The 26119-nt window shown below is 37.5% G+C and overlaps 1 protein-coding gene across 1 annotated transcript in view; it reads right to left on the minus strand.

Annotated features, from left to right (window-relative positions):
* The window catches only part of ROBO2 (roundabout guidance receptor 2), a 427700-nt gene that overhangs the window by 109605 nt on the left and 291976 nt on the right, over nucleotides 1–26119 (minus strand). The window contains exons 6-7 of the mRNA XM_026075995.1: nucleotides 17169–17296; nucleotides 13878–13889 (exon numbers count right to left, since the gene is read on the minus strand). Coding sequence (XP_025931780.1) covers nucleotides 13878–13889; nucleotides 17169–17296 — 140 coding nt within the window. The remainder of the gene's footprint in view (nucleotides 1–13877; nucleotides 13890–17168; nucleotides 17297–26119) is intronic.

The following is a 26119-nucleotide window of genomic DNA, read 5'->3' on the forward strand; positions in this document are numbered from 1 at the left end:
CGAGGCAACGGGCACAAACTGAAACACAGACAGTTCCATCTGAATATGAGAAAAAAACTTCTTCACTGTGAGGGTGACCGAGCACTGGAACAGGTTGCCCCGAGAGGTGGTGGAGTCTCCTTCTCTGGAGATATTCAAAACACACCTGGATGCAATCCTGTGCAATGTGCTCTAGGTGACCCTGCTTGAGCAGGGGGGGTTGGACTAGATGATCTCCAGAGGTCCCTTCCAACCTCAGCGATTCTGTGATTCTGTAACAGTGTCTACACATAAGGGATCAGGAAGCACAGTCAGAAGTGAGCAGTTTCAAAAAGGGAGGTGTGGTGTGACTTGTCTGTGGATATTAATGGACAATAGGCAGTCAGTGGAGCCAATGGATGGGAGCAGGAAAAGAGAGAAAAGGAATTAATGTGCAAAAGGAAGCAGGGAAGAAGTAGTGGTGGAAGATTAGAGAGAAAAAACTTGACATCAGAGATTCTATTGAGCATGATGTGGTAAAGCAAATGACTTCTATGCATGACACGCAAACCCTCCAAACTTGTTTCAGAATTGGAGTTCACTGGAATTGGATTTATAGTATTTGGCATATCTTAAAAATGTAAGCAGCATTTCCAAATGTTTTTATCAAAAGACCATCTAACTTCTGGGAGCAGGTTGAGGAAGGAACAAGACCCATAGTTTTTCTTCTATTCCACTATTGTTTTGGCGGTTGTGGAGAGGGACGGTTTAGAAACTACTAAGCTTTCAGGTAAACAAAATTTAAGTGTTTTAGAAAACTGTATTTTCACCATTATAATTACAAAGTGTTTAATTAGGTACGAAGAGCAATCAAGCCCCAGCTTCCGATTACACCTGCTGACAGGCACAGACGCAGATCTGCCAACTGCATAGAAATGTATGCAGATTTGATGTTCTGAAATACACTTTGCAGCTTTTTCATGAGGTACTTCCTGAGGCTTTACAGATCACCAGGAGTCTAAAGAGCACAAGCTGAATAGCACTGATATAATGCACTCTAAAACAAGAATTGTAAAGCATTTGATCAGGAAGACTAGCTGCTGATTTAAAGGTGGAGGGTGAAGACAATACAAAGAACCTTCTTTCTGTCTCGTACTCCTGAACACAAGTTTTGGCCCCTCCGGAGAGAGAAGTTTCTGCCTCTTCCCAGTGCCTCAGCAGGTGTTAATCTTCTGAAAGGCTCAGGACAATGGGATTGGGCTCCTGCTCCCACACCATTTACAAACATACATTCTGAGGCTTCTATAAGAGCATAGCTGTTGCTACATATACTATGGGGTCTCAACTTGGCCTAAATTATTCCTAAAGCACTGAATTGTAGCCATGTTACTTGTTTTTCCCTCACCTTGTTTTACCCTTACCTTGTTTCACCTAGCATACCTGTATACAATCACTATAGGCGCTGGAAAGCACTAACGTGAACAACACACACACACACACTTGCTCATTCAACTACATAGGAAGGGAAAGAGAGAGAGCGAGAGCGATCTTTTAGCTGTGGATTAGAAAATGAGAATTCCTACAGGCATACCTTACACTAAGATACCTCTACAGTACTGACCACCCACTTAATAAAGGTCACTGAATTAGTTCAGTGTTCGCTGCTCAGCCACAGAAGTTCACTGCCCAGGATATTAATATACAATCAATAGCAACCTCAGGCAGAGGAGAGAGCAGAAAATCTCTAGTCTCTTCAGGTGTTATATCTGCATTTGACAGGAACTGTGCATTAGAGTCCTAGCTATATGCTGCATTATGGGTGGCCTCAAGAACATAATCTCTCTACTGTGAGGCAAAAAACATGGTGTCAGGACTCCATCCCACAGATCATGCCAAAGCATGATCAAGGCCTAAGATCACCTCCTAGGCATGCTTGGTGAACTGGGGGCATGTTAAGCAGATGGTGCTCTGAGACAGCTCAACAGAAGGGCATGGAATTTCTGTGAGCTAATCTTTCAAACCACATAGCTGAATTTATGCAGGGTACATAAGTTTAAGGGTTCGTCTGAAACCTTCTCACACACACAAGGCTGTACTGTAAGTCAATAACTCAAAGCACTGAGTAGATGTAATAGGTCTGAACTTGTTCCTGTAGTAGACCTTCCAAGAACCAAAATAAGGCAATTTGTTTAGTCAAGGCACAACAGAGACAAATCTAGTTTCTACTTACAATTTCACCTACCCCTAACTTTGAACTTACCCCACTTCCCTATGAGCAGAAAAATGATCCCTTCTTTTGCAAAAAGAGATAGGAAAAACAATAGTGAAGAAGCAAGAATTAAGGCTCTGGCTTAGTACGGATAATCCTATTGAGGTAGATTGAACCTATTACTCTATTCTCTCCCTGCCAGGCACAAAGTCCTCTCCAGCATTCTGCATTCTAGATGAACAGGAGATCCATGGCCTTGTAACTAAAAGTTTAGATTTCTAAAGACTCAGGTAAATAATGATTTATGGTTACACACAGATCTGTTTCCTAGCTTTTCTCTGCAACAATGACTACTAGAAATTCACTATATATAAAAAAAAAAAAACTCTGAGAGCTTTAATTTAAACATAATCTCATGACCTCAAGAGGAGCTGGCTTTTAGTAGTCACTACTTATAACTAGAGCACAATGCCAACTATTCCAGGCAAACTATTTAATACTATAACTTTAAAGAACTTAAAAAGATCATTTAAAAAAAATAAAGCCTTCTATATATTTTTTATTTATTTGAAGAGAGGTTGAAATGAAAGCCCCATTTTGTTCCAGTTTGTTGTCATATTCAGCTATAGCTCCATTAACAGACATCCTCTGATAATGCTATTGTCTACAGAATTTAAACAATATTTTCACTGTATCAGTTTTATCTATCATATTCCAGTTCACTAATGCTAATCGACAACTGACAGTAACAGTTAATACTTGCAGGAAAAATTCTTGGTCAAATATAACTATCAAAGCAGTAAGACTGCCTTCATCCCCAGAGAATGTGACCCTGTTTGGAGACAGCAAGGCTTCTTTGACAGAATAAGCACCTGGGCTGTCTTCAGTTTTACTAAAATCTGAGCTAATTATCTGTACATATACATATAGATGCTCTTTATAACAGTAAATAAATATCATTATTCCCATTTTGCAAAAAGGTTAACTGAGATAGAAGATCATGACTTGCTCGAAGTCCAACATCAATAGAACGAGGGACAAAACCTAATCCAAGTCATAATTGTGTCTCTTAAAGTGGGTGAATTTTAAAAATATTTTTAAAAGGTACAGTAAGAGAAATAATAGCAGGCTTGAAAGGCTTCAGCTGTGAAAGTTATGTACTAGTTTAATGCTTAATTCAATCTAAACATTAAGGAGATTAGAAAAATCTGTTGAAAAGACTGTTATGAAGCATCAAACCAAGTGTTGTGCCTATCAAACCATTACCCTTCATTGTTTCAGATGTAACATTAACTGGATTGGAATAAACAGAGTGGAAAAACTCTTGTTTAATTGACATTTGAAAGTCAAAGACAGTGGCTCTAAAAGGGAATATATTGTTTTGATTCTAGGGGACTAGACAAAAATATGAAAAAAGAACAATTAAGACTACAGACCTAGTGCACTTCTATTGAAACATTTTTTTGAGAAATTTAAATACAGTACACAGTAAATTAGATTTGATTTCTGGCAAATTATGCTTTGATACTGCATTCAGCAAGCACTGGCTTCAATCAATGTCACACTAAAGCTCTGTTATGCTAACAGCAGCTTGTGAGGGTGAGCAGGATGATATGGAAATCAGATGGTTGAACAAGATAGAAAGCATAGGCCATGTATGAGGTGGGCTTTGAGATGAGGGGATGGGGGACCCTAAGGTTAATCACATCATGTTCAGAACTGTTTTTACAGCACAGAACAGTTTTCTACAGAGAGAATTAAAATGGAGATAGCAAAGCCGCAGTTGTGAACATTAGCTACATTGCTCAAAATGGTAACAGTGCATTCTGTTGCAGTCTTTATAGATGTTGGTGTTATGCATGCTGGATGGATTGTTTATTCCTTTAATAAATGTGTATGAAGGTAGCCTATGGTCAAGCATTAAAAAGCTTTAGAAAAAAAAGAAGAAATGAATATTGCAAAATATTTCAAAGGAATTTCTCAACTCTTCTCCAGTCCTCATAACTAGCAGAATTAATCTGTTGGGATAGATTGCAAGTCATTCATTTCTTTCCCAGTAGCACTACTGAATATTATGGGTTATGCTGAGTCACTCGGAGCTGATAAAGCTGCTGCTGTAGAAAAGCCTGACTGAGTCAGTGAACTCTGGTCACCTGATAAGAAATGTTGCAGAAGATGAACCAGAAGAGGATGGGAAAATTACCACAGGAAAATGTGATTTTATAGTAAAAAGTACAATGACCCCACATGAAGTATTAGTAACATCTTCTTCCAGTGATGCAGTTTTTTAAGCTGATCTTGTGACTTGTGGTTCACACTGAAATCAATGATCCTAAGGGAATTTTACTATCAGGACTTGCTCACAGCAGCTCCTCCAGTCCAGGTACCCTGGGGTGCATACATTATATTGCTGTGATTTTAATTAAAAGTAGATATTGTAGCAAGTTTTAGTCCAATATTGCTACTGCAAGCAGAAATGGAAATGTAACCACAGCAACTAATGTCAGTGGGATTTTTGTTGTCATTGTTCAGGTTTTTCCTAACATCACCAATTATCTACAGCAGCCACTATGAGACCAAAATTATTTTACGTAATCCAGACAGTTTTCAGATAACAATTTTAGTAATCTTTTAATTGCATGTACTTAGATAAAAAGCCTTCACATACCATGGCATATGAGACTTTATTCAAAACTCACTGAAGTTGTTAGGAATTCTCCTATTGGTTTATGTGGTCTTTGGATCAGACTCATAAAAAAATATTATATTACAGGAAAAGAAGGACAGCAACAAATTGCTTACACTGCAGATTTGATAACCTTTAATTCCAACTAATTTCAGGTGCTAGTCAACTGTAAATCAAATACATTTAGGCAAGCTATCTTATAAAGATGAGTGCCTCAATTTAAACTGAAATTGTTTATTATCCATAAACATACTTCTGTGACTGGCTGAAGAAGGGGCAAGGGGAAGGATGGTGACTTATAAACCTTCTAAGCAGATCTCAGATGATGCTCACTGATGAAGAAAAAGGTTTGAAGAACAAGCAGTAACATGCAGGTTGGCAAAGCATCAAGATTCTGTAAGACTCAGCTCTGCTTCCACCAGGGAAATCCCAGCCTAATATTCCCATCTACACTGCAGTCTTTTTCAGCATGGTACATTTGCAGAGATAAGTTTAATTTCAGAATAATCTTTTGAATAGTCAAAATTATACCTGGTACAATATTCAATAGCTTCACTTGGAAGTAAGAGAGTCAGTTACAGTGACGACATACTGGTGGTGCCTTCCCCAAATTGTCTTCTGAGTTCTGGATCCCTGTCAAGGTCTCATATGTCTTTTGCAAAACCCTCAAAGACTTGAAACTGGATAGCTCACTGCTCTTCTCAAACCTCCATTGCAGTGACAATATTCATGCGGACACTTCAGCTGGTTTTAGACGCATTTTGGTACTTTGGGCAACATTACTGACTCTTCATTCTGGAAGCTTTCTTCCAGAGATCAAACTCACTTTCAGCCTTACCAAATACAGATCAAGACTTGCCCCTAAGTAAAGATGTTTACATGGAGGACAGCGAAGTCCCCACAGTTCCAGAGGAAGTATTATATATTTTAATAGGGAGGTAACCCTTGACATGGTCTATGGAGTAGGACTAATTTGTAGGACTGCTTTGCTGGTTCCAGAGAAAATGGATTAGAAGACAGCTGAAGGCAGTACAAGAATTTCTGAAAGAAAGGTAATGCTCCCCTACCTTTGTGTGCCACTGATTAAATTTGTCTAAGAGCTCTGGCAGATACTGGACTTTTGGATGCTGTAAGACACTACTTACATACTTTGCTGTAGCAGTATTTGCCCCTTGCATGGCATAAGTAACCAGGCTGCCAAAAAGTGCAGCTATGGCAGTCTAAGAGTTGTGAATCCCTGGTGGAGTAAATAGAGGAAAACAGATAAAGATTTCCACTCTCGAACACTGGACACCTTGACTGAGTCAGTAGTTCTTTTCTCAGAAGTTCAGATATTGTTGACAGCTAGGGACCCTGACACATGCTTCTTGGGAAACAAAGTTATTACTTAACTGTTAGTTATGACTAATGACAGATCAAGGATGAAGCCTCTGACATGGGAGGCATAATAGGGATCTGAAAGGGTGACAGCTTATGTCTATTATTTCTTATCGGAGGATAAACCAATGGAAATTTAGGATGGTCATTTTCTTTGAAGTGAAAAGAATTCCCAATCTTATGGTGAACTCCACCTTTTAGCCGAATCCACAGACAGGGTAGGAAGCAACTTTTCAGCATGGGAGTTACTATAGAGTTACCTAGGAAATTAGTTTCCTTTTTTTCTCTGCCCTATCATGTTAGCATACTCATAATTGTAGTCACTAGTCTGTACGAGTACAGTTGGACATTGAAACAATTGCATGGATCTAATTTTATGGAAAGTTTGTTTTCTCATTAACTATGTTTTCTTCATTGTTCATTTACAGCGTTGTTGTTCTTCTATGATTTAACATTGACACTACTTCAAAATTAATTTTTATATGCCCTGCACTGAGAGATCAACTACAAAAAATCGGAAGCAGAGGGGCAAGAAGGGAGACCCTGCAGGGGGTCAAATGCAAAGGAAACACTGGGGGAGAAAAACGAGGATACAACAGGGCAGAGGCAGAGGGCAGGGGGAAGTGGGGCCTCAGCAAGGTCATTATCAAGACCAAAGGGATCCTGCGGTAAGTGTCCTTCACACTGTTGCTGACTGATGGGAAGTGAGAAATCCTTCTTTTTTATTTTCTATTTGTTTGCTGTTTTCAGATGAGCCATGTGAAAACACAACAGTGTGAAAAGATCACACGCTTCAATCATCTGAAAACACTAAACCATTTTTGGTACCTGGACTAATTGCTTTAATCTTCAATTTAAATTCAGGTTCTGAATTTCACATATAACAACATTTTTATCCTTCAGTTGCTCTGAAACACTGAAGCAGATAATCTCCGAGCGTGTGGGAGCCCAAGGATTTTTTTTTCTATGCAAGAGGGCAAAGAAGGCTAGAGAATCAATAAATAAAAAACCCTAACTGCCCTGTATATTTTCACATAAAATCTCTTTTTATCCCTGCCTGGCCTAAAAGAAAGAAGTGGGCTAAATCTGCACGGTGGAAAAAGAGGCGTGAGATAAACAAGCATGAAAGAGCAGGTTTGGTTTATACTCAGAGTTTCCCTGTCAATTTCAATTAACGTAACTGCCAACTTGTATTTATCATTTTTACAACAAAGTTGAGACACAAAGAAAAAAAAATACTACTGACAACTTGGTCCTCCTTCTTCCTTGGGATTAATTTCAGTAAAATAAAATTATGAAAACAATTATAAAAAAATCTCTGTCTCCTACATAGCAGAGAAGTCAGGCATCTACATTTTTCCCTGTTTCCATTGCTCAGAACGCATCAGCAGTACCGTTCCTGGTCTCTCCTCTTTTTTTGACACTACATTAAAACATTAAGTTTAAACATCTGGTCTGAGTTTCATCTCAGCATTGGACTGTAGCCTGCTGTTATTTAGTCATACCTCTCTCTCTTATTATATCTTGTCCAATCATCTCTTTTATGAGGCTCTTGTATCTTGCAGATGCTCCTGGAAATTCCCTTCTGCATAGTCCTTCGTGGAGTTTTGATATACATAAAGAGAGGTAGCACTGATTCTGGCTGTCCAATGCATCACATTATTCAGGACTCTTTCTTCTCTAGACAATGTTTGTTTTTTCTGTTTGTTTGTTTCCTTTCCCCTCAAGTGTCTGAGATTCAGGATATACCTTTTGCTCAGATCAGTTTAAAAAGATGCACTTTCCTAAAATCATAACACTTAAGTCTGCTTGCTAATGTAAACTGTATCATTAGGGGATGGTTCGTGCTCCTGTAACTTCTGTGAGTTTAGCAAACAAAACAAATTATGCCAGCAGAAACACATGTAATCTGCTATGATTCCTTTTGTCATGGGAGATAGCAGCAGGGTTTTCTGGTAATGCGTTTTAAAAAAGCAAAGGCATACCTCTCGCTGATATACTAAGATTTCATCAAAAATAATGAGTGTAATCTGGTTAGCTCCTTCAAAAAAACATGAATTCAAATGCAGTGAGATGAAGAGAAGATCTAAGGAGATGATGAGAAGATAAGAAGCCTACCTATAATGAGAAGGATGAAAAGTGCTTGATTTGTTTACCCTTGGAAAAAAGGAACTGCTGAGAGGAGATATCCTGCTCAATTTAGGCTACTGGAAAGTGAAGAGAGGAAAAGGAGTGAGGAAGAAAAAACGACTGTGCTAATTAGCAATGCTAGCATAGAGGGAACGAGACATAAACTAGTTTTGCTGATGAATAATATTAAGGTCATATCCAGCCTGTAATAATATGACAGCAGTACAAGCTTGCACCAATTGAGCAAAGAGGGTAAAGAGAAGAGTGAATGGATTAATGCATAGATTTTCACACTTCTCTTGAAGGAAAAGTAACTATTTTCTCCTTTTAAAAAAAAGAAGGGAAAAGTTTTGGCGGAATAACAGATCAAAAGACTCTTTTCATACACTAATCTTCAAAGACTTATGGAGCGATTCAGAATCCACTCAAGAAAACACCTCCCAATTTCAGTAGAAATAATGGATTCAGATAAGTTCAAGAAAGATTTACGCATTAAACCTCACAGAACTTTTTTACACCAGAGTTCAGCAATCAAAAATGAGGCCCTTAATCACTTTCTGCACTTGCTATGGTGGACTTTCTGTAAGAGAAACAGATGAGTATGGGCACATATTTGATACCAGTAGTGGTATGAGCCAGTACTGAATAGCATGACTTGCCAAAACTTCAAGTACATATACTGCCATCTTTCACGTTTATCACTGAAAAAGAATTTTCTGTCAGAACTTCTGTATTTCTGTTTTGACCACTCTTTGGTGTACCCCAAAAGACTCAGAATTGCTGAAAATGGAGCCAGAGCACTGTGGATCAGTACTTTAATGTTTGGTAGTTAACATGCTCTATCTCATCTCTCAGTGCCATTCTGGCCCATATGTCATAACTGTTCTATTACTATAATAGCTTATGTCCTTACACAGATTCAAGCACAAGTTCAGCAAGTTTTGCCAAAGTACAAATGCTAAGGATTTAGGATTTTCAAACAGGTCTTTAAAAGGCTAAAAAATGCCAGAAAAATTCAGTTCCATATTTTAATTTGTTACTGGTATACAAAGAAATATGCAGTTCATTCCACAGCAATCTCTTCTCTTTAATCAAAAGCATTTATCCATTGATAAACATCAAGGATGTATTGTTCATTAATTTAAGAAAGAAACAAATCCTAAACCAGTCTGCTGGTGTCCTTAACCTCTTCCAAAAATCTCTATAGCTGGCAGCAGCAGGCAGACAGCCAAAATGCCACACTTTGATATAGATAGATTTCTGCCTCTGAAAGCTGGCACAGTAGTGCCAACCATGATCAATTCTGTCACACATCAATCACCATTTCTGATATTGTTGTATAAATCCTCACAGTCCCAAGTGAAGGTGATATTTTTATGAATATACTAAAAATAACAGCATTCATGCTATATAGGTTTTCCTGCAAGAAGAGTGAGAGAGAAATGGAGAAGGATAAAGAGAGATCTTTCTCACTTATCATCTAAACAAAGTAATTTCAAGCTACAAAAACTAATATGATTTTTTTTTAATACAGCTCTTTCTATTTTAGATGCTTTGTGCTGCACAATTCTTGATAGACCCGTAAGCCATGCCAGGTGGATTTAGGAGATGAAAACTCCCCAGAGCAGAGTACAATGCATCATATAGTTACATTTCACTTAAATATGTTTAGACTCTATTTAATCAGTATGAAATGTGGAAAATGGATAGTAGGTGTCTTATCTGTTTGTCTCTTTTCCAACATAGAAGGGAACTGAAAATTTTTTTTAACTTTGTTGTTGTCTCCTTACCTCTTTAGTTAATCCCAAATACTTAATTTCTATCCAGGTTAAAAAAAAAAATCCAGCTATTTGCTACACAACACTTCTTTCTGGGGAAGATGAGTCATTGCATACGACAATAAACAAACTTGACTCAATATAATGCAACTGAAACAGAAAGAACTGTATTATCACTTGCATATAGTTGGAATTAATTTGAAATCTGAGTACTCTGTCATCTGAATAACTTTTTAGGTGATCAATAAGAAGGTAAAAAGCATCAGACACAGCTGATCTTCTCTTTGAACTTCACTTTAAGTTTTCCATCTCAGAGCTGTTTAGCAACAGCTTTTGAAGAGCTGGTGAGTGATACTTTTAGGTGGGGTTATATGAAACTTTTGGGGTGCTCCCAAGATTACTGCTAGTTTTTACAGCTATTCGTCTGTACAACTGCCATAAGAAATACAGCAGGATGAGAAAGCGTGAAAATATTAACTTGTCTGGAAAATCCATCTGATGAGTGAAATAACAGTAGAAATACTCTAAATAGGGAAAAATATCTAGTTTCCTAACCCATCTGTTGTAATTCCTATAGGAAAGCTTTTCAAAAGCTTATTTATAAGAGAAGATCTATTTTAGAAATGGGCAACACACTTATTCCTAGCAGCAAATCAAAACATGATGAGTAATCTGGTATAGAGCTGTTAAATTCACCAGCTGCCATCCACCTCAGGCAGAACCATACTTCATTTTGTATATGCAGTATATACCACATGCTAATAACTGCTTGTACCAAAGATGGCCATTGGCAGGGATAATCCCACTCCTAAATTTTTCACTCAAGCTGAAATTTAAACAAAAATGTCAAAACCTAACAGTATATAAATATTTGAAGCATTCAGGTAAAAGCTAAATACAAAATGAAAATAATTCAGTTTGCAATATGATTTGTAATCTTGGAACATTAAAAATACATTTCTCTATTCTTCAGTGATCGGCCATCCAAAGAAAATGGTCTGGTTTTGTTTAAAACACAATAAAGACAAAACATGTCTGCTTTGAAATGGAGATAGAGATGAAAACTATAAGCACCCAGATAATTCTGAGGGGGAATGAAAGAATATAAACTTTTAAACTATAGACTGTTCTCTGCAGTTTAAGATACACATAAATATGTTAATGCACTTCTGTTAAAACAACATCCTCCTAGACAGCAGTGAGTGTAATAACATTAACTAATGCTAGCTTTAGTTTGTTTTCTATGATAAGGAGGAGTAATTTTTGCTCTGTATTCCAGTTAACTTCCTAAACAAAAAATGCTACAAAATCAGACTCACTCCTCTTTTCAAATGATGATTTTAACAGAACACTTTTAACAGAAGACTGGGCTTTTTGGTGGGGAAGTGGTGATGGAGAGGGAAGTTGCTTTGTTTTGCTTTACCTGGCTTTAAATTTTCAACAGGATAGGTAGCCACCTGCTTTGCCTACTCTTAAAGATGAATGAAAATCTCCACTGTGGACATGGCAAACTGGAAACAGAGATATGAACTGTAGAAATCAGTTTCATTTCAGCTCCTTAAGCAAAAAGCAATAAAGACATACACTGTCATGAGGAGACCATTGCCTTTTCTAAAGGCACAGGATTAGATATGAGCGATCCAAATAAAGTGATCTGCTCATACACCACAATCACTATACGTACATCTATATGGAAGTTCTATATGTTAAATATATTTAGGGTTAGATTTACTTAGTTTACAATCTTTCCACAATTCACAAAGCTAATCTCTAAATTAAGTAATTTGATAAAGACCACATGCCCATAAAATAATTATTTTAAGACCAACCATGCTAATTTATATTTTTCTGAATAAATCATAAAAAAGAATAATTTTCTGTGTACCAAATGTTCACTTGTAACAAAATAAAGTAGTTTAGGCAGGGCAAATGTCAAGCTGACCAGAGCTGGTAACACAAAGGAATCCTATACTTGGATGTAAGTAACTTAAGACCAGGAGTTTCTGTATAAGCTTTGGAGATGGAATCATGCATGACTCAAGGGCCTCAAGAGTCTTAAAACAGAGATTCAGTGTTTTGAAATGAGACACCATCAGCACTGCAAAAGCCTATTATTTTCTCGCGACTTTTTCAGTCATTTATTTCATGCAGCATTTACAGAGCTTGAAACAGCCTCTACTTTGTGATTTTTTCTTGTCTTTCTTTTAAGAGTGAGCAATGAGAAAAAATACCTATAAATAAATTACTTGCTGTCTTGTAGCATTTTTTAGTGATTCAAGAAGCACATTTTATTATTAGCCATGAAAAAAAAAACTCTCTCTAACATGAAAGATTCACCTTAAAAATATACCATATTCATTTGTTAAGCAAGGAACAATTTTTCTACAAGCTTACTCAAGTTTCATGCTGATATAACCCCTAGGAATTAATTTCATGAGAACTAATGTAATCCCAAAGTAATACAGTAGTGACTCAAGTATAAAGCTTGCTAGAGAAATTCCAAATAGTGTAGAGTGAATTTTCCATTCTACACAGGCAGTTTTCTAAGGTGGATAAACCATGCCATGACTGCAGAGGTAGCTGGCTTGGCTCTACATCCACTAGTTCAAGCAAGCTAATAAGCATGGGATCACCTTAATTCTGTAAACAGTAGCCCTAATCTGGATTTTATCTTTAAATTATTCCAACTTCTCTTCCTCCAAACCCTTAACAGTGGAGAACAGAGACAAGTTCAAACTCATAAGCTTTAGTCAAACACATCTCTAACATAACTTTTGACTACATAAAGAAAGACCAGCCCTCCCACCACCAGCAATCTCTGTTAACACCAGTACAGACTTTTCATCCTAATCCAAAGAATGAGAGCAACCATATTATTATTCTAAAAGATACATCTAAATACAAGCTTTAACAATCATAGGAACAGTGCAACTGGTTAAATTATTCAGAAAATCCATATAGGCACAGAGTAAACATCCGTGAATAGCAATTAAATAATTTCAGCTACCGACAATTGCAATTTTTCCATTATGCTCAGTTAGATTTTTATAATTTTTTACAAGTAATTTCAAAGGCATAGGAAGGAATTAAATTTTCACAGTGGGAATTCAAAATCCAGAGACTGTCTTCCTCTGGACTTGTAATGCAAAATAGCGTGCATCCTACACAGTGCATTCCAAAATGCACTCCAAGAATTAAGATGACCCAAGGACAAGAATCAATCCTTGCAATGATGAACTTTCTTAAAAAGCACGGAAATCTACTCCATCCCTTCTTCAGTTTCAGGACTATTTTATTTCAAAAATCTTCAAAAGATTCAAGAAAGGACATGCAAAACCCGTGCTTTTACTGTTATGCAATAAAAGCATAATGAGCTGATCATTTAGGGCCTGATAGAAGCTCACCGAAGTCAATACAATCCTGTCGGTTGATTTCAATGGCTTTTATATCAGGCCCTTAAACAGACTCTTAAAAATGACTGAATTAGTGATTTTGGTGCAATATCACCACACCCACCCAATTTTACTGACTGGTATTTGTTGGTGATTTGGCAACGTGACATAGCAGAAAATACAAAGTTTAGAAATAGCACTTTGTCATCAAAATCACTTGCCTGGTGTTATAAAATTAGCATTATTAAGCACTGGCTGCTAGTTTAAGCCAGTCAAATGCTGTTGCAAATGAAAGATGAAGCATTGCATGAAGCCATGCTAAAATGGATAGAAGGATGGTTACTTACCAACAGGGCGAGCTGTTGACATTACAATGGTGTAGTGAGAACATAAAAAAGAAATTAAAAAAAGAAAAGAATATCTGTCAGAATGCATGGCGTGTAATGTTACGTTAAACTATGGATAGTACCATGATTGCTAAACCCTCAAATGACAGCCTAAGTAAAATGTTCACTGCTATTATTATTATTGTTTAGTCACGTGTCACTATTATTACATTTATTGGGCATAGCAGCTGAACAAGTTGGCTGGAACTATTCTCTGAGAAACACTTTTACTAACTTCACATGTCATCATCAAGTATCATTGTTAATGCCTGATAGAAGAAAAATTGCTTTGCATTAGCACAGGCTTCTAGATCCTGATGAAAACATCAATTTAAGCCACAGACTGCCAAATGTCATGCCAGATGCAAGGCATTTGCTTTCTGAGTCAAATACCAATTGAATTTTAAGCATGGCCAGTCAGTACAGCAGTAAGGGCTACAGAAAGCCCAAGACAGTTTTTCTCATTCAATAACAGGCATGAAAGTGTATAGCACATTGCTTTTTCCTCACTGACAGGGCTGATGAAAATACAACAAATAGGCTGAAATGGCCATAGGGATTTCAACTCAGAACCTCCCAAATTACTGCTTAGATAACTTCTACTTCCTAAAAAAATTGCTGCTGAATGATCGACAGGTTAATTCTGTTTCAGACTGATATCAAGATTGAAAGCTGCTGCTGCAACAAGTGATTTCTCGATTATAGCCACAGCCCTTCATTATACTTGAGTTGGGGAACAGGGCTGTCAGTCCCTCTGTTAATAAAATACAGATATCCCTTTCAGAAGAGCTGAGAAGTCGAACATAAAATTCACTTGAGATTGAACCAGGTAGGTGAAACTTCCCTTATTTTAGCGATAGAAGGAGTTACTCACTTTTAAGAAACATTATTATTATTTTAAGAAGTTAACCAGCTTTATATGCTTATGTGCAGATTAGGGCCAACATTAAGATATGCAGATTCCTAGGTAACATAGCATGCAAGGACCTACTCAGTCCTCACCCTTGCTTTGCCATACCCACCTCCTTTAACTATTTCAGACTTGCTGCCTTTCGCATGCATCATGCATTTTAGGATTTTGTGGCTTCTAGCATTATGATATCTTCCTTCTTCCACAGAGAGAAGGAATAAGAGCCATGTGCATCTTTCCAAGAGAAGGCATGAAGGCTGAGTCACAGAATTCAAATTCTGTTATCATTTGTGACAGTGCAACTCGAGCTCCCTGCCTGCATCCTCATCCCCCAGTCTGAAAAGATGGAGCCATGGGCTAAGGAGCTGAGGGTTACGCTGTTGTTACCAAGTTGTGCAGATGTAACTACAGGACACCCCCAAGGACCAAGGCACCCTCCAAGTGGGTGATGAAGTGCTATCACTTTTTTTTTGTCCTCTGCATGAATACAGTGCAGTTTCAGACAAAACTCGCACAAGATTGAAAATTCAGGATTAAGGCTTTCTGTAATTAAAAGGGCCATTGCTCCTGGCCCTTTTAAGACAACAGGAGTTTGCCCAGTCCTTTGTTGGAAGAAAATTCGGAGCAACAAGCCTTTCCATTGAATTTCTTAGCTTTTCTCATTCTCTCTCATATTCTGAACATTTAACATGCTTGTAATATTGTGGCTTCCTTTATGTTGAATAAACACTATGTATTTAACTGTAAATGACAAGCCCAGGGGGAAAAATACCCAAGATAATGAAAACCTGCTTTTACTGTAGGAAAATCGATTACATTATATATTTCCTTGCTTTTTTCACCTTAATTTGATCAGGTTCAAGCTTCAGCGATTTAAAAGGATTTTTTGCTTGGTTTTTGTCATTGCTCATATCGCAAGGCTAGGGCAGTAAAAATAAAAGTCTTGTTCCAGTAAGGTATAAAGCAGACACAGTTCTAGGAGTTTTTAAAGGCTACTGAATTGGTGGCCCGATTTGTTGGATATTACAATTTTGCCCGTGACAAAGAACAGAGCGAGAGCATTTCAGGGAGTTTTACTGTAGTGACTACTCTTCTCACATTACAAAATGGAAACAATATCCCACACAAACATGCAGCAGGTAAACTTATTCCTTCAGCTTACAACAGGTAAACCTGCATTATCACTTATTACTTAAAGCGAACACTGAGGTAAGATTTTAGCAGACAGATTATCACAATACTCTCTTTTCTTTGTTATATACTATCATCTCCCACCTACAAAGACACTTGGTGGTTTTTTTTTCACCCCTTTGAATTCATCAGATTAAACTGAACTGTGTCCATGCATTAAATGGATGGAAATGGAAGCTGGCCTCTTGGGTCAGTTGACCCCAGTTCTAATAAAGCAATCCATTGAGACTTTGAACATTTGATTTAATGTGTATGAAAAGAGGAGCATAGATAAAGCTAAAACTGTTTTTATTAACCTTTCACAGCTCTACTGAAAACCGTCAGCATGCACCACTAAACTGTGAAATAGTGTCTGCCCGATATCCATTGTGCCAAATTGCTGCTTATCTTTTGAAATGAAGTAATAACTATTATGTTCTATTTACTCATATGAAAACATTAGCCCACAAACTTTTTCTCTCTCCATAATCTTTAACATGTCTATATCTACTGTCACAAAAGACATCTTGGCAACTCATTATTCTGCTGGTCTTAAAACCTCCTTAGCGCATCAAACAGCACTATATAAACACTGAGTGGATACTAGAGACCAAGAACATTTTAGGAGAAAAAATGTTAGTCTTTACCTTGTAATACTCACAAAATTAAATTAAGATTTTCTTTTTCTTTGGCTTGGGTTTATCTTTCAAATAAAAAGTAATGGCAAAAAATTTAATTATGGCAGAGCTAATTGCCTAATAATACTATCTGCATTACATTTGGCATTAATAAACAGTTACTTACTAAGCTCCTTATATTTTTTTAGAAAACACGACCAAATAGCCTAAACTGATGCCTCACATCTTAAACTGTGGACCTATGGTTATGTAGTGCTTGCTTATGCATATATATGTATCTGTTCTTCAATAAAAATACTGGAACAGATCTTTAACTGCAGGGAGATCCTATCCCCCTGAAGTCAACTGAAATTTTGCCCAAGATGTCAACCCAAGATGTCAACAGGATGAGGATTTCGCCTCTGTTGTAAATCATGCAGCACCCACAACTGCAAAGGATATGTGCAACCCAAACAACAGCAGGTAAGGATGCGGCCCAATTTTTTAGACAATCCATATGGGAGACACAAGCCCTCCCTACATGGGAACACTCACCTCGGACAGTGAGGGTAGCAGAGGCTTCCACTTTCCCAACTCGATTCTCAGCAATGCATGTGTAGGTTCCTTCATCTGTGCTCATGGCCTTCTTAATGCGCAAAGTATAGTCATCTTTGATGTCATACCTGTGATACAGAAAAGAACAAAAACTCATTCTGCAGCCAGCAGAAATGAACAAAAACTGTCACCTGGCATATACCAATCTGAACCTATCTTGGATCCAACTCTGAAAGATAAGTTATTATCTAGCCTTAGATAATTCCACCAAGCATTAATCTTCATGACATTTTTATTGCACTCTACATTAGTTAGAAACTTTACACAAAATTAGTATTGCTATGCTCACTCAGTATTAGGGCTTTATTAATAATATCACTCTCTTTGCCCTTGATCTAGAGCAATATGATAAAATTAAGCTATCAGATGTCAGTTAGCAAAACATGACAGCTCAGGTTTATCATACCTTTAACTATGTGAGCTATGTACTTTACCTTTAGCTGATTTGGAAATTTTTCTTTAAAAATAATTTTTGCTATAGCTGCAACCCCTTAGGAAAACCGTGAGCATGTTGGTAGGATTGGATACTACTCTATTACAAACAATAAAGAAAATATTTAAGCTCTGGAAGATGACATTTATTGAAGAAGCACATTAAAGGGGGATTTATCAATTTCACATAAATACTACACAGTGATTCATTAGAGTGCATAATAACATGTTCTTTTTGTTAAAAGAAACTGGAAACAATTCAATCATGGTTTGTCCGTTTCTTTGTTTCTACTGTTGTGATAACTCTAAAACTATGAGGATGTGTAAAATTCAAAATAATGCAAAGTACTTCAGTATGAAGTGAACATTCATTCACAAGGCATTTAGAGTGCTTAAATCCAGAAAAACATTCTCAGTTAAACTGCTATCCTCCTGCAAAAGTTATGCTTATCAAAATATTTTACGCTCTGATCCAAAGCTTATTAAAGTCAACAGGAGATTTTATCTTTTAGGAAATTCTTTAGCTCCCAAATCAGAAAAGACCAGTTTTCAGCAATGACATTTTACTCTTGAAACACTCTCTTGCAAAATTATTTTCAACATTTCTTGTAGACATAAAAAGCATATGACACCTGAATTAATTCATCACGAATTTACATTTAGCTTCAGATTCTCATGCACCAAATAGCGGAAGTGGTGCACAAGACTAAAGTAAGATCTAAACCTCAGGAGACCTCAACACTCTTTCTAACTGTATAAACCCTCACCACGTAACTTCAAACAACTAATTTACCTTTTCTCTATTGCACAGTAAAGACCTTGTAGGCTTGTTGAGCAAACGTATTGCAATGATAGGTAAGGCATGCTTACATGTAGGTATGTAAGAATATAATGCAATAGTTACAGGAACATTGTGAGGCTGAATCTGTGACTATTTTTAAAACACTTTGGGAACTTCAAATGTTAATTTCTGTGTACATAATTATTATACATTGCTATCAGCTCTTTTTAGATTTGTAGAGAGTGCACAGTGTGCTAACAGACTTAAAAGCATTTTAACCCAAAGGATCCTATTTGTTGAAATGTTCAAAGTTCTGTTTTGTCCACGTAAAGCTCAGAACATCAGTTGGAGCATTATTAATAGTTCCAAGAAGAAACAGTATTCAAGACATCTTCTCACATTCATCACAATACAGTACAACTCCATTCTGTATTCTGTAAATCCATTTTATGCATTAACAAAAATAAATTAAAAAAGAAGACCAAATTAAGGCTAACCATTCTATCAGAAATGTGCAGGACAGGCACATAAACATAGCTATCTCTTTCTTTAGGCGTTACACTTAGTTGTATGTATACACAGTATCTAAGGCTTAACTAATGAATAAGGGATATGCCAAGGGGAAGAACAAGAGGATGCCATGGCATACATAGGAAACTTTTAGCACCATTATTTTGCTAGTGTAGTTCTATTAAGGAGCAAATGTCAATAGAGAACTTAATATTCAGTTTCTGGAGCAGTACAGAACTATTGCAACTGCACATTCAAAAGCCGTATGCAGTTGAGGCACATTTTTTCTGGACTCCTCCTTAAATTATGCAATTTTGCATGCTGTGCTGCACTAATTAATGGTAAACAGAAAACATGGTTTTCGTATGAGATAAAATGCAATTTGACTCCCCTAAAAATCTCAAGAATACGACAACAGTATCCCGCAATGATGGAGCAGTTATTGTCTCTGGCGACCACAGAGCTGCAGACAAGAGAAAACACTTATTTTCTTGACACAAGGCCAGCCCTAGGGGACTGAAAATGTAAGGCTGCATTCAGCTCCTGTAAGATGGCAAAACTAGGACCAGCAGTAGCATAAATATGAGTTGCAAACAGGAATCACATTTATGAAGCCGGGCAACAATTAGCTATTTATTTTGTTATATTGACTTTATTATTATTATTATTATACTTTCCATTTTTTATTTTTGAGAGGGACCAATACCATCCCTGTGGTTCACTTGCCACTGCTGAGATGAAACCAGACAGGCAGCAGGACTGTACGCGACTGCCTGGCTGTCTGAACTCGGGTGCAGGCAGCCTGGGACAGGGCCCTGCAATCTGCTGTGGGCTGCAGCTGACTCGCTCGTCTTCATCTTGCCGCTGTGCTGGTGCTGGCATGCCAGCCAGCTGCCTCAGAGGCTTCGGCAGTCTTTATGCTTGCACCTGTCAATCACGCACATTGTGAAAAAGCCAGCTGCATGGCATGCCAGGATGCAGAGCTAGAGCATAACCCACATCTCCCACTTGGGCCATGAAAGGAGGACGGAGCAAACATGTCATGATGAGGGCCCACTTATCAATTACTTCAAGGAGCGGTCCAGCTCTCCCAGTCTGCCTGTCTAACGAGGCCATACTGAGTTTTTGGACCACCCGGCTAGGACATGCTATCTAGCAATTAGATTCATACACAGATGGACTCATGGGACATCAAAACCATCTGCTGTCCTGAAGTATTGATACGCTGCCCCTCAGTCATCTGTTCCACCCACATTGTCCACAGAAGTCACCACGGTTCAGTGATGCGCTTTGACAGATGAAGCAGGCAGCAAGGAGAAAGGAAGAAAACTGGCTTTTAGCCTGATCCACTGCAGCACTAGGAGCTTGTACGAGAAAGGAACCGTGAAGTAATAAGGTGTGAAGCCTTAATATTTTTGCATCCTTTCTGTTTTTCAGACATCCACCTGTACAGTCTTGAATAGGGAATCTTGCCTTCTCCCGGTCCCGGAGCCTCATATTCCCACCACAAGGTGTTTCCAACTGAGTTTATGGAGAAGTTAACTCGCATCCGGATTACTGTCACCGACACTTGGGAATCAGGCTCAGAGTCTCTCTGACTACCTTAATACCAATCACAGACAGAGGTTTCAAGACTCCTGGATTGCTGATGGAGTGGTGAAAAAACACCAAAAAGTGTACTGGTTAAGTTGATTCTTAAATTTGTCAGCGTACAAAGAAAGCRTTGCCTTCAAAATATGTGCAGTGTCAAGAAACACCTTCCAACATATTACCCAAATATTGCTGACCCCTAGCCAAATAACACCAAAATTCAGCACAAAATAGAGTGTGTCAGACATCAGTTTCATATGTTTATAGTCAACTAATTGATTTTAAATGCTTCTTTTTGTTAAACATTTGGAGGCTCTTAACCTTTCATTTCAGCTTAGACTTCAGCCATCATACTGAGCTGGGAGATGTCTTTTAAACAGCTAGTCAGCCTGTGCGTAAATATAAACCAGTCACTTTTAGGCATCGTATTACATAACTTCTGTTCTACAAGTAATAGTTAGAGTATGTCTGCTTTTAATTAACTGAGAAGGAATAGGGGAAAGGAACTGGAAAGGAAGAAAGAAACAGAAACAACAAGCAGATGAGAAAACAGTGCTGGTGAGGAAACTCTAATAGAAATTGGGTGATTTTGAGCGAAATCTGGCAGTCTCTGGCACATATGAATGCATTCATTGTTGCTAGTTTTGATTAATGACAGTTGTACAATAGTGTGCTGACAGTCACTGCCATACAGACACTTTTTTTTTTTTTGATATGAAACACTGCTGAAAATGCAACCCAATCAGATTTGGCCCCTAAACAACATGTGCTATCATCACTGTACCGTGAATTGAGATTGATTGGTAACCAGCTGTGACAAAGTGGGAAAAAGAGCTTTGTCTTTTTCGAGAAAAGAAAAGAAGAAAAATAAAAAACTGAATTGTGTCAAAACCATTACCATCTGCTCAACCAAATAACAAATAAAACAAAACACATTAACTGTTTTTAAGTATTGCAAATTCATGTACTGAGGTTGGATTCATGCATTGGGTTAAAGATCTAAGTATAATCTTGAATTACACTGTTTTTGTCACAGTTACTGTTTTTTTCCCCACATTCAAAACTGTATCTGTCCTTGTTCAGCCTCCAGTCTTCCACAGTTATCAAATAAAAAGAGAGAGAGAGAGAGAAAATATGCTGTTAGAGAGAAGTTTTTGCAGCATGTTGTTTGCATTTGATATATATTGAGTGCTTCACAGAACTAGATTTCCACCTTTTTCAAAAATATGCATGCAGTTATGCATAAAAATATATGTATTTCTTTCTCTTTTGCATGCACAGTTAGAACAACTGTGTTGGCAGCTGGAGTCATTACATTCCTAGATATCCAAATAGGTCTAACTGGTAATACAAGAATGCACTTACTTCAGCTGTGTATTTTAAAGTTGTGCGAATGCATTATTATGCTCATAGAATTCAACAAATCCAAATCAAAAAGACATATTTCTTCTTAAAGGGAGTCTGCAAGAGAAAAAGCCAGACCTCTTAGCTGGTGTGAACTGATGCCATTGGCCTCAAAAGACTTGCATCAGTTTATACCAGGTGACTATGTCCTCCTAAAATATAACTAAATTAAAAAAAAAAAATTATATGTAGGTTTTGTAAGCTTTCTATTTTTTAAAGATAGTATAAAAATTATTTTGCTCTGTTTTCCAGGCTATTTTGCAAAGCACACACAAGGCTTCAAGATTGTTCACAACATAATCAGGGAGCCCAAATAGAAAGATGCTACCAGCCAAAAACAGAGTAAACAGGAGGTAGTTAAGGAGGCTTAAGCTTCTGTCTCCACTACTCTTTTGTGGTTCTGGTGCTTCAGTCCCCAGCATAGTGCCACAGCTATTCGCTGGCTCCTAGACTATGTGTGCCAGATGGAGGGAGCCAGAGAAAAACTGCAGTGACGATAGGAAGCATGGGCCTGTTACCTGCTTCAGCCTTGTCGTGTGATCCAGAAGCAGAATGGAGAGCCTCCGTTTCCACCTGCAGCACATCCACCCCTACTGCCAGCTCACTTACAAGAAACATTAATTTTTTTTTTTTCACTTACATTCCATGCATTGACAAGTGGACGAAGAAAGAAGCACAAACATATATGAGTTATAGAGCTTTCTGAAGGAAAGATAAGGGAGCTTTCTTTCCCTATCAGAACCTGAATCAGTGACAGAGCAAGAATGGATATATTTGGGTGTACCAGCTTTAATTTACTCTGTTGTACCCCTGAACTCAAAGCTGCCAGTTGCTGGGTGGCTCTAAGATGCAGCTTAAGGCTATGACAAATTGAGCTAGCAGGTAACTATCCCTAAGGTTGTGATAGGACAGCTGCCACTCAAATATACATGTCCAGACTCCCATTATTCATTGGCCAAGCCTTTTATACCATAGAAAGGTATAATGCAATGTGACATTGCCTCAAATTTCTTAGTGTGAGGCATATATGCAAGCAGTCATATAAAATGGTTTACTGGCTTCACACCAACAAAGCAAGAAAAGAGCTGAGTTATACTGGTTACTGTTCACTATTTTGATTTTATTAAAATACACTAACAGCAAATGCTGGTTTAGTCCAAGATCGTTCATGGTTTGTTATCAACACATTCTTTATAATTGAAATGGTTGACACTTTCAATTGCAATAATATAAAACACAAAATCATGCTGTACTATGCTTTAAACAAAGGCATTCAATAAAATGGCCTAAATCACATTAAAAATGTACCTAACAATTACAATCATTGTGCCAACATTGTGAAACCATACTTATGTCCAAGAAAATCATATTTTCTAACTTCTCTGGAAGCAATATTCTATGTAATACTACTCTTGTGTATGAACAAACATATGCGAATGCACATGACCAGTGCTTCGCAAAAAGCAGTAGCCATGTGCTCAGAAGAGAACCAAGACAGAAAAATGAGGTAAAACGCCATTTTATTCCCATTGAATAATTTGGAAACACATAGAAGTTAAGAACAAAACTTGTGTTTGGGAAGCAGTGGCTAGGAGTTTAGACAGAAGCCTCATCTTTCGCTTCTACATTTCTGTTTGCACAGAGAAGTACTCATAGGGAATTACCACATGATAATTATCCAAAATGGGCTTCTGATTTGATTTGAGTTCCAGACAGATCTCCACATTTCAAAAACTGGAACCTTGGTGGAAGTATGACCTAAGAGAGCATGTAATGATTTGGCATGGAGACCTAGCCTCCTGTCACCAGAAGTAGTCCTTTACTTCACAGATGAGGCACATTTGTCAGGCACTTGGGGAGATTTGTATTATTACCGCCTATGTCATAATTCATCTATCAGAAAAAGGTCCTTGATTCTCAGGGTTATCTGCTCAGCACATGTCACTGAAACTAATTTTAAGGAAAAAAGGGAATACTGTTTTTGTCCATTTCTGCTAAAAAAAAAAAAAATTGAAAGGCTACTGCAAGGACTGGAACACAGTAAGATCATCTGAGCCAAGACTGGCATCTTGCACTCACTAAACATAGTTTTATGTAGTTAGAGTATTCTTTTAATTTTTGACATAAACACACAGATTACTAGTAGTTTGAAACAAACAGAATTTGTGCTGGCCTGTCTATTATTCTTTGCCTTAAGCACGATGAATGATTAAGATAAACTTGTCAGAGAAACTAACTGAAATATTTTCTAATCTGTATTTCAAATCAGTAACCAACCATGAAGTGGTAATTAAAGATGAAGTCATGGTAATGTTTTAATGAAAGTGCCTTCAATTTACAGTTGAGACAGAAGTCATATCATTAAAAAGTATGTTTTGCTAATGTTTAGTAATTCTCAACATAAGACTTACCAATAGAAACTGGAAAATAGTTCTTAAACTTCAACCTTTTAGTGCTTTCATTGATTTTTTTTTGTTTTGTTTTAAACTGAGATGACTTAACTTTTGTATACCATACAGGGATGGAATGTACTCAAAATGAAACATAAGAAATCTCTCAAGACCTGCGATTCCAGCAGCATCAACAGTGCTGTGATTAGAGCTCTTGAATCTTATTCCTACCTGAGCATAACTGCTAGTGTCCCTTTCCCTCCTCTCCCTGAAGTTTTACAGAAAAACAGGCATGCAGAACCATCTTTAATTTTTCATTCTCCAGTTTTAATAGTCAATAAACTGATAATAGTGAGCCTAATTGCTTGATATCTTTACCACTTACCAAGAAAGCAGGGTACCTCAATAATTTGCAATGCATAAATACAATGTATAAACAATATGATTACTAAACTTTTACTCAATATACTCAGCTTTTCCATTATTAAAGAAAGATTCAGATGCTAGAAGGAGTAATTGTCATTTGAGTGAAATTCTACATCAAGTTTTCTTGGGTCTCTTTGCTGCAAGACCATTTATTTACTGCAGTCTTCATTGACCAAAAAATTCAGAGAAATCCATATTTGAGGCTACTACTAATAGTATTAAATTTTGTTTCAGAATTCTGCTAGTGACTTCATTAGTTCTCTGAAATTTAACAATTCTAGTGTGTTTAATGAGGGAGAATAAAGAAATAAACTACTTTCTTGTGGCAAGCCTATCACAAGTGCACTGCCAGTGATTGCTCCACAGATCACCAATGGTTTACATAGCATGAAGAGAAAACATCGAGGCAGGACCGCTAGTTGACACAGTTCCTTTATGGTTGTCCATGGAGTTGTAAAGCTATTTTCTCAACCTTGACCCTTATGTAAGCAACTGGAGACTGTTTTCATGAATCCACAAACAGACTGCCTGAAACAATAGCTCTTCTTCAGCTCTGTGGGGAGAACTGACACTTAACAAGAAGCCAATTTAAATCAGTGTTATTAACCGTTTCTCTGCTGATCAGTCTAGCAGAGACGTGCATCTAACACTTCAGTTCAAAGCATTCGCTATTTCATACAAATTGGACGGGAAATAACTACTGGGTTAGACTTTAGACCTTTGGGACAACCATGGGATCATACATTTACAGGATATTGTTCAATGCCACACTCTGAGGAATTTTAGTCGTCAAATATTTTACACTTTCACTTGGCCATGTATTCCCTCAGAAAATGCTTACTGCAAGGACCATTCTTCCACTTACAGAACAGCAAGGGACTGCTGCCAGGTAAAATATCTATCAGACAAGAGGGATTCTAACTCAAGAGAGCCAACAGGAGAAAGTTTCACAGTGGGGGTACATCATTTTGATGCTCTATGCATAAAAACAAACCAGCCCCTGTCCTCCTCCTGCCTCACCCCCCCATCTCTGAATGACATCTCTGGCTTGACAGGAGAAGTTTCCTCAACCGAGTCAACATAGCAGCTAATAAACATGCTGACTTTGCATTCTGTTGAAAGCTGCTTGTGCTCTGTTGGGCTATATGGACTCTTTGTATGTTGCATTATAGCCTGCCAGTGCCAACCATGTGCTGTATTAAACCCTAGATAACAACATCCTCTGGAAAACGCCTCTACTCCCTCCAGATGTACATAAAGAATACAAATAGCATATTAAACCTCTTTCTTTCACTGTCTCCTTTTGGCAAGCTATTAAGAACATCCAGTCTTCTCCCCTATGCTCCTCATAAAGGGAG

Source organism: Apteryx rowi, unplaced genomic scaffold (genome assembly GCF_003343035.1).
Source record: "Apteryx rowi isolate R43461 unplaced genomic scaffold, aptRow1 scaffold_42, whole genome shotgun sequence".
Classification (NCBI taxonomy): Eukaryota; Metazoa; Chordata; class Aves; order Apterygiformes; family Apterygidae; genus Apteryx; species Apteryx rowi.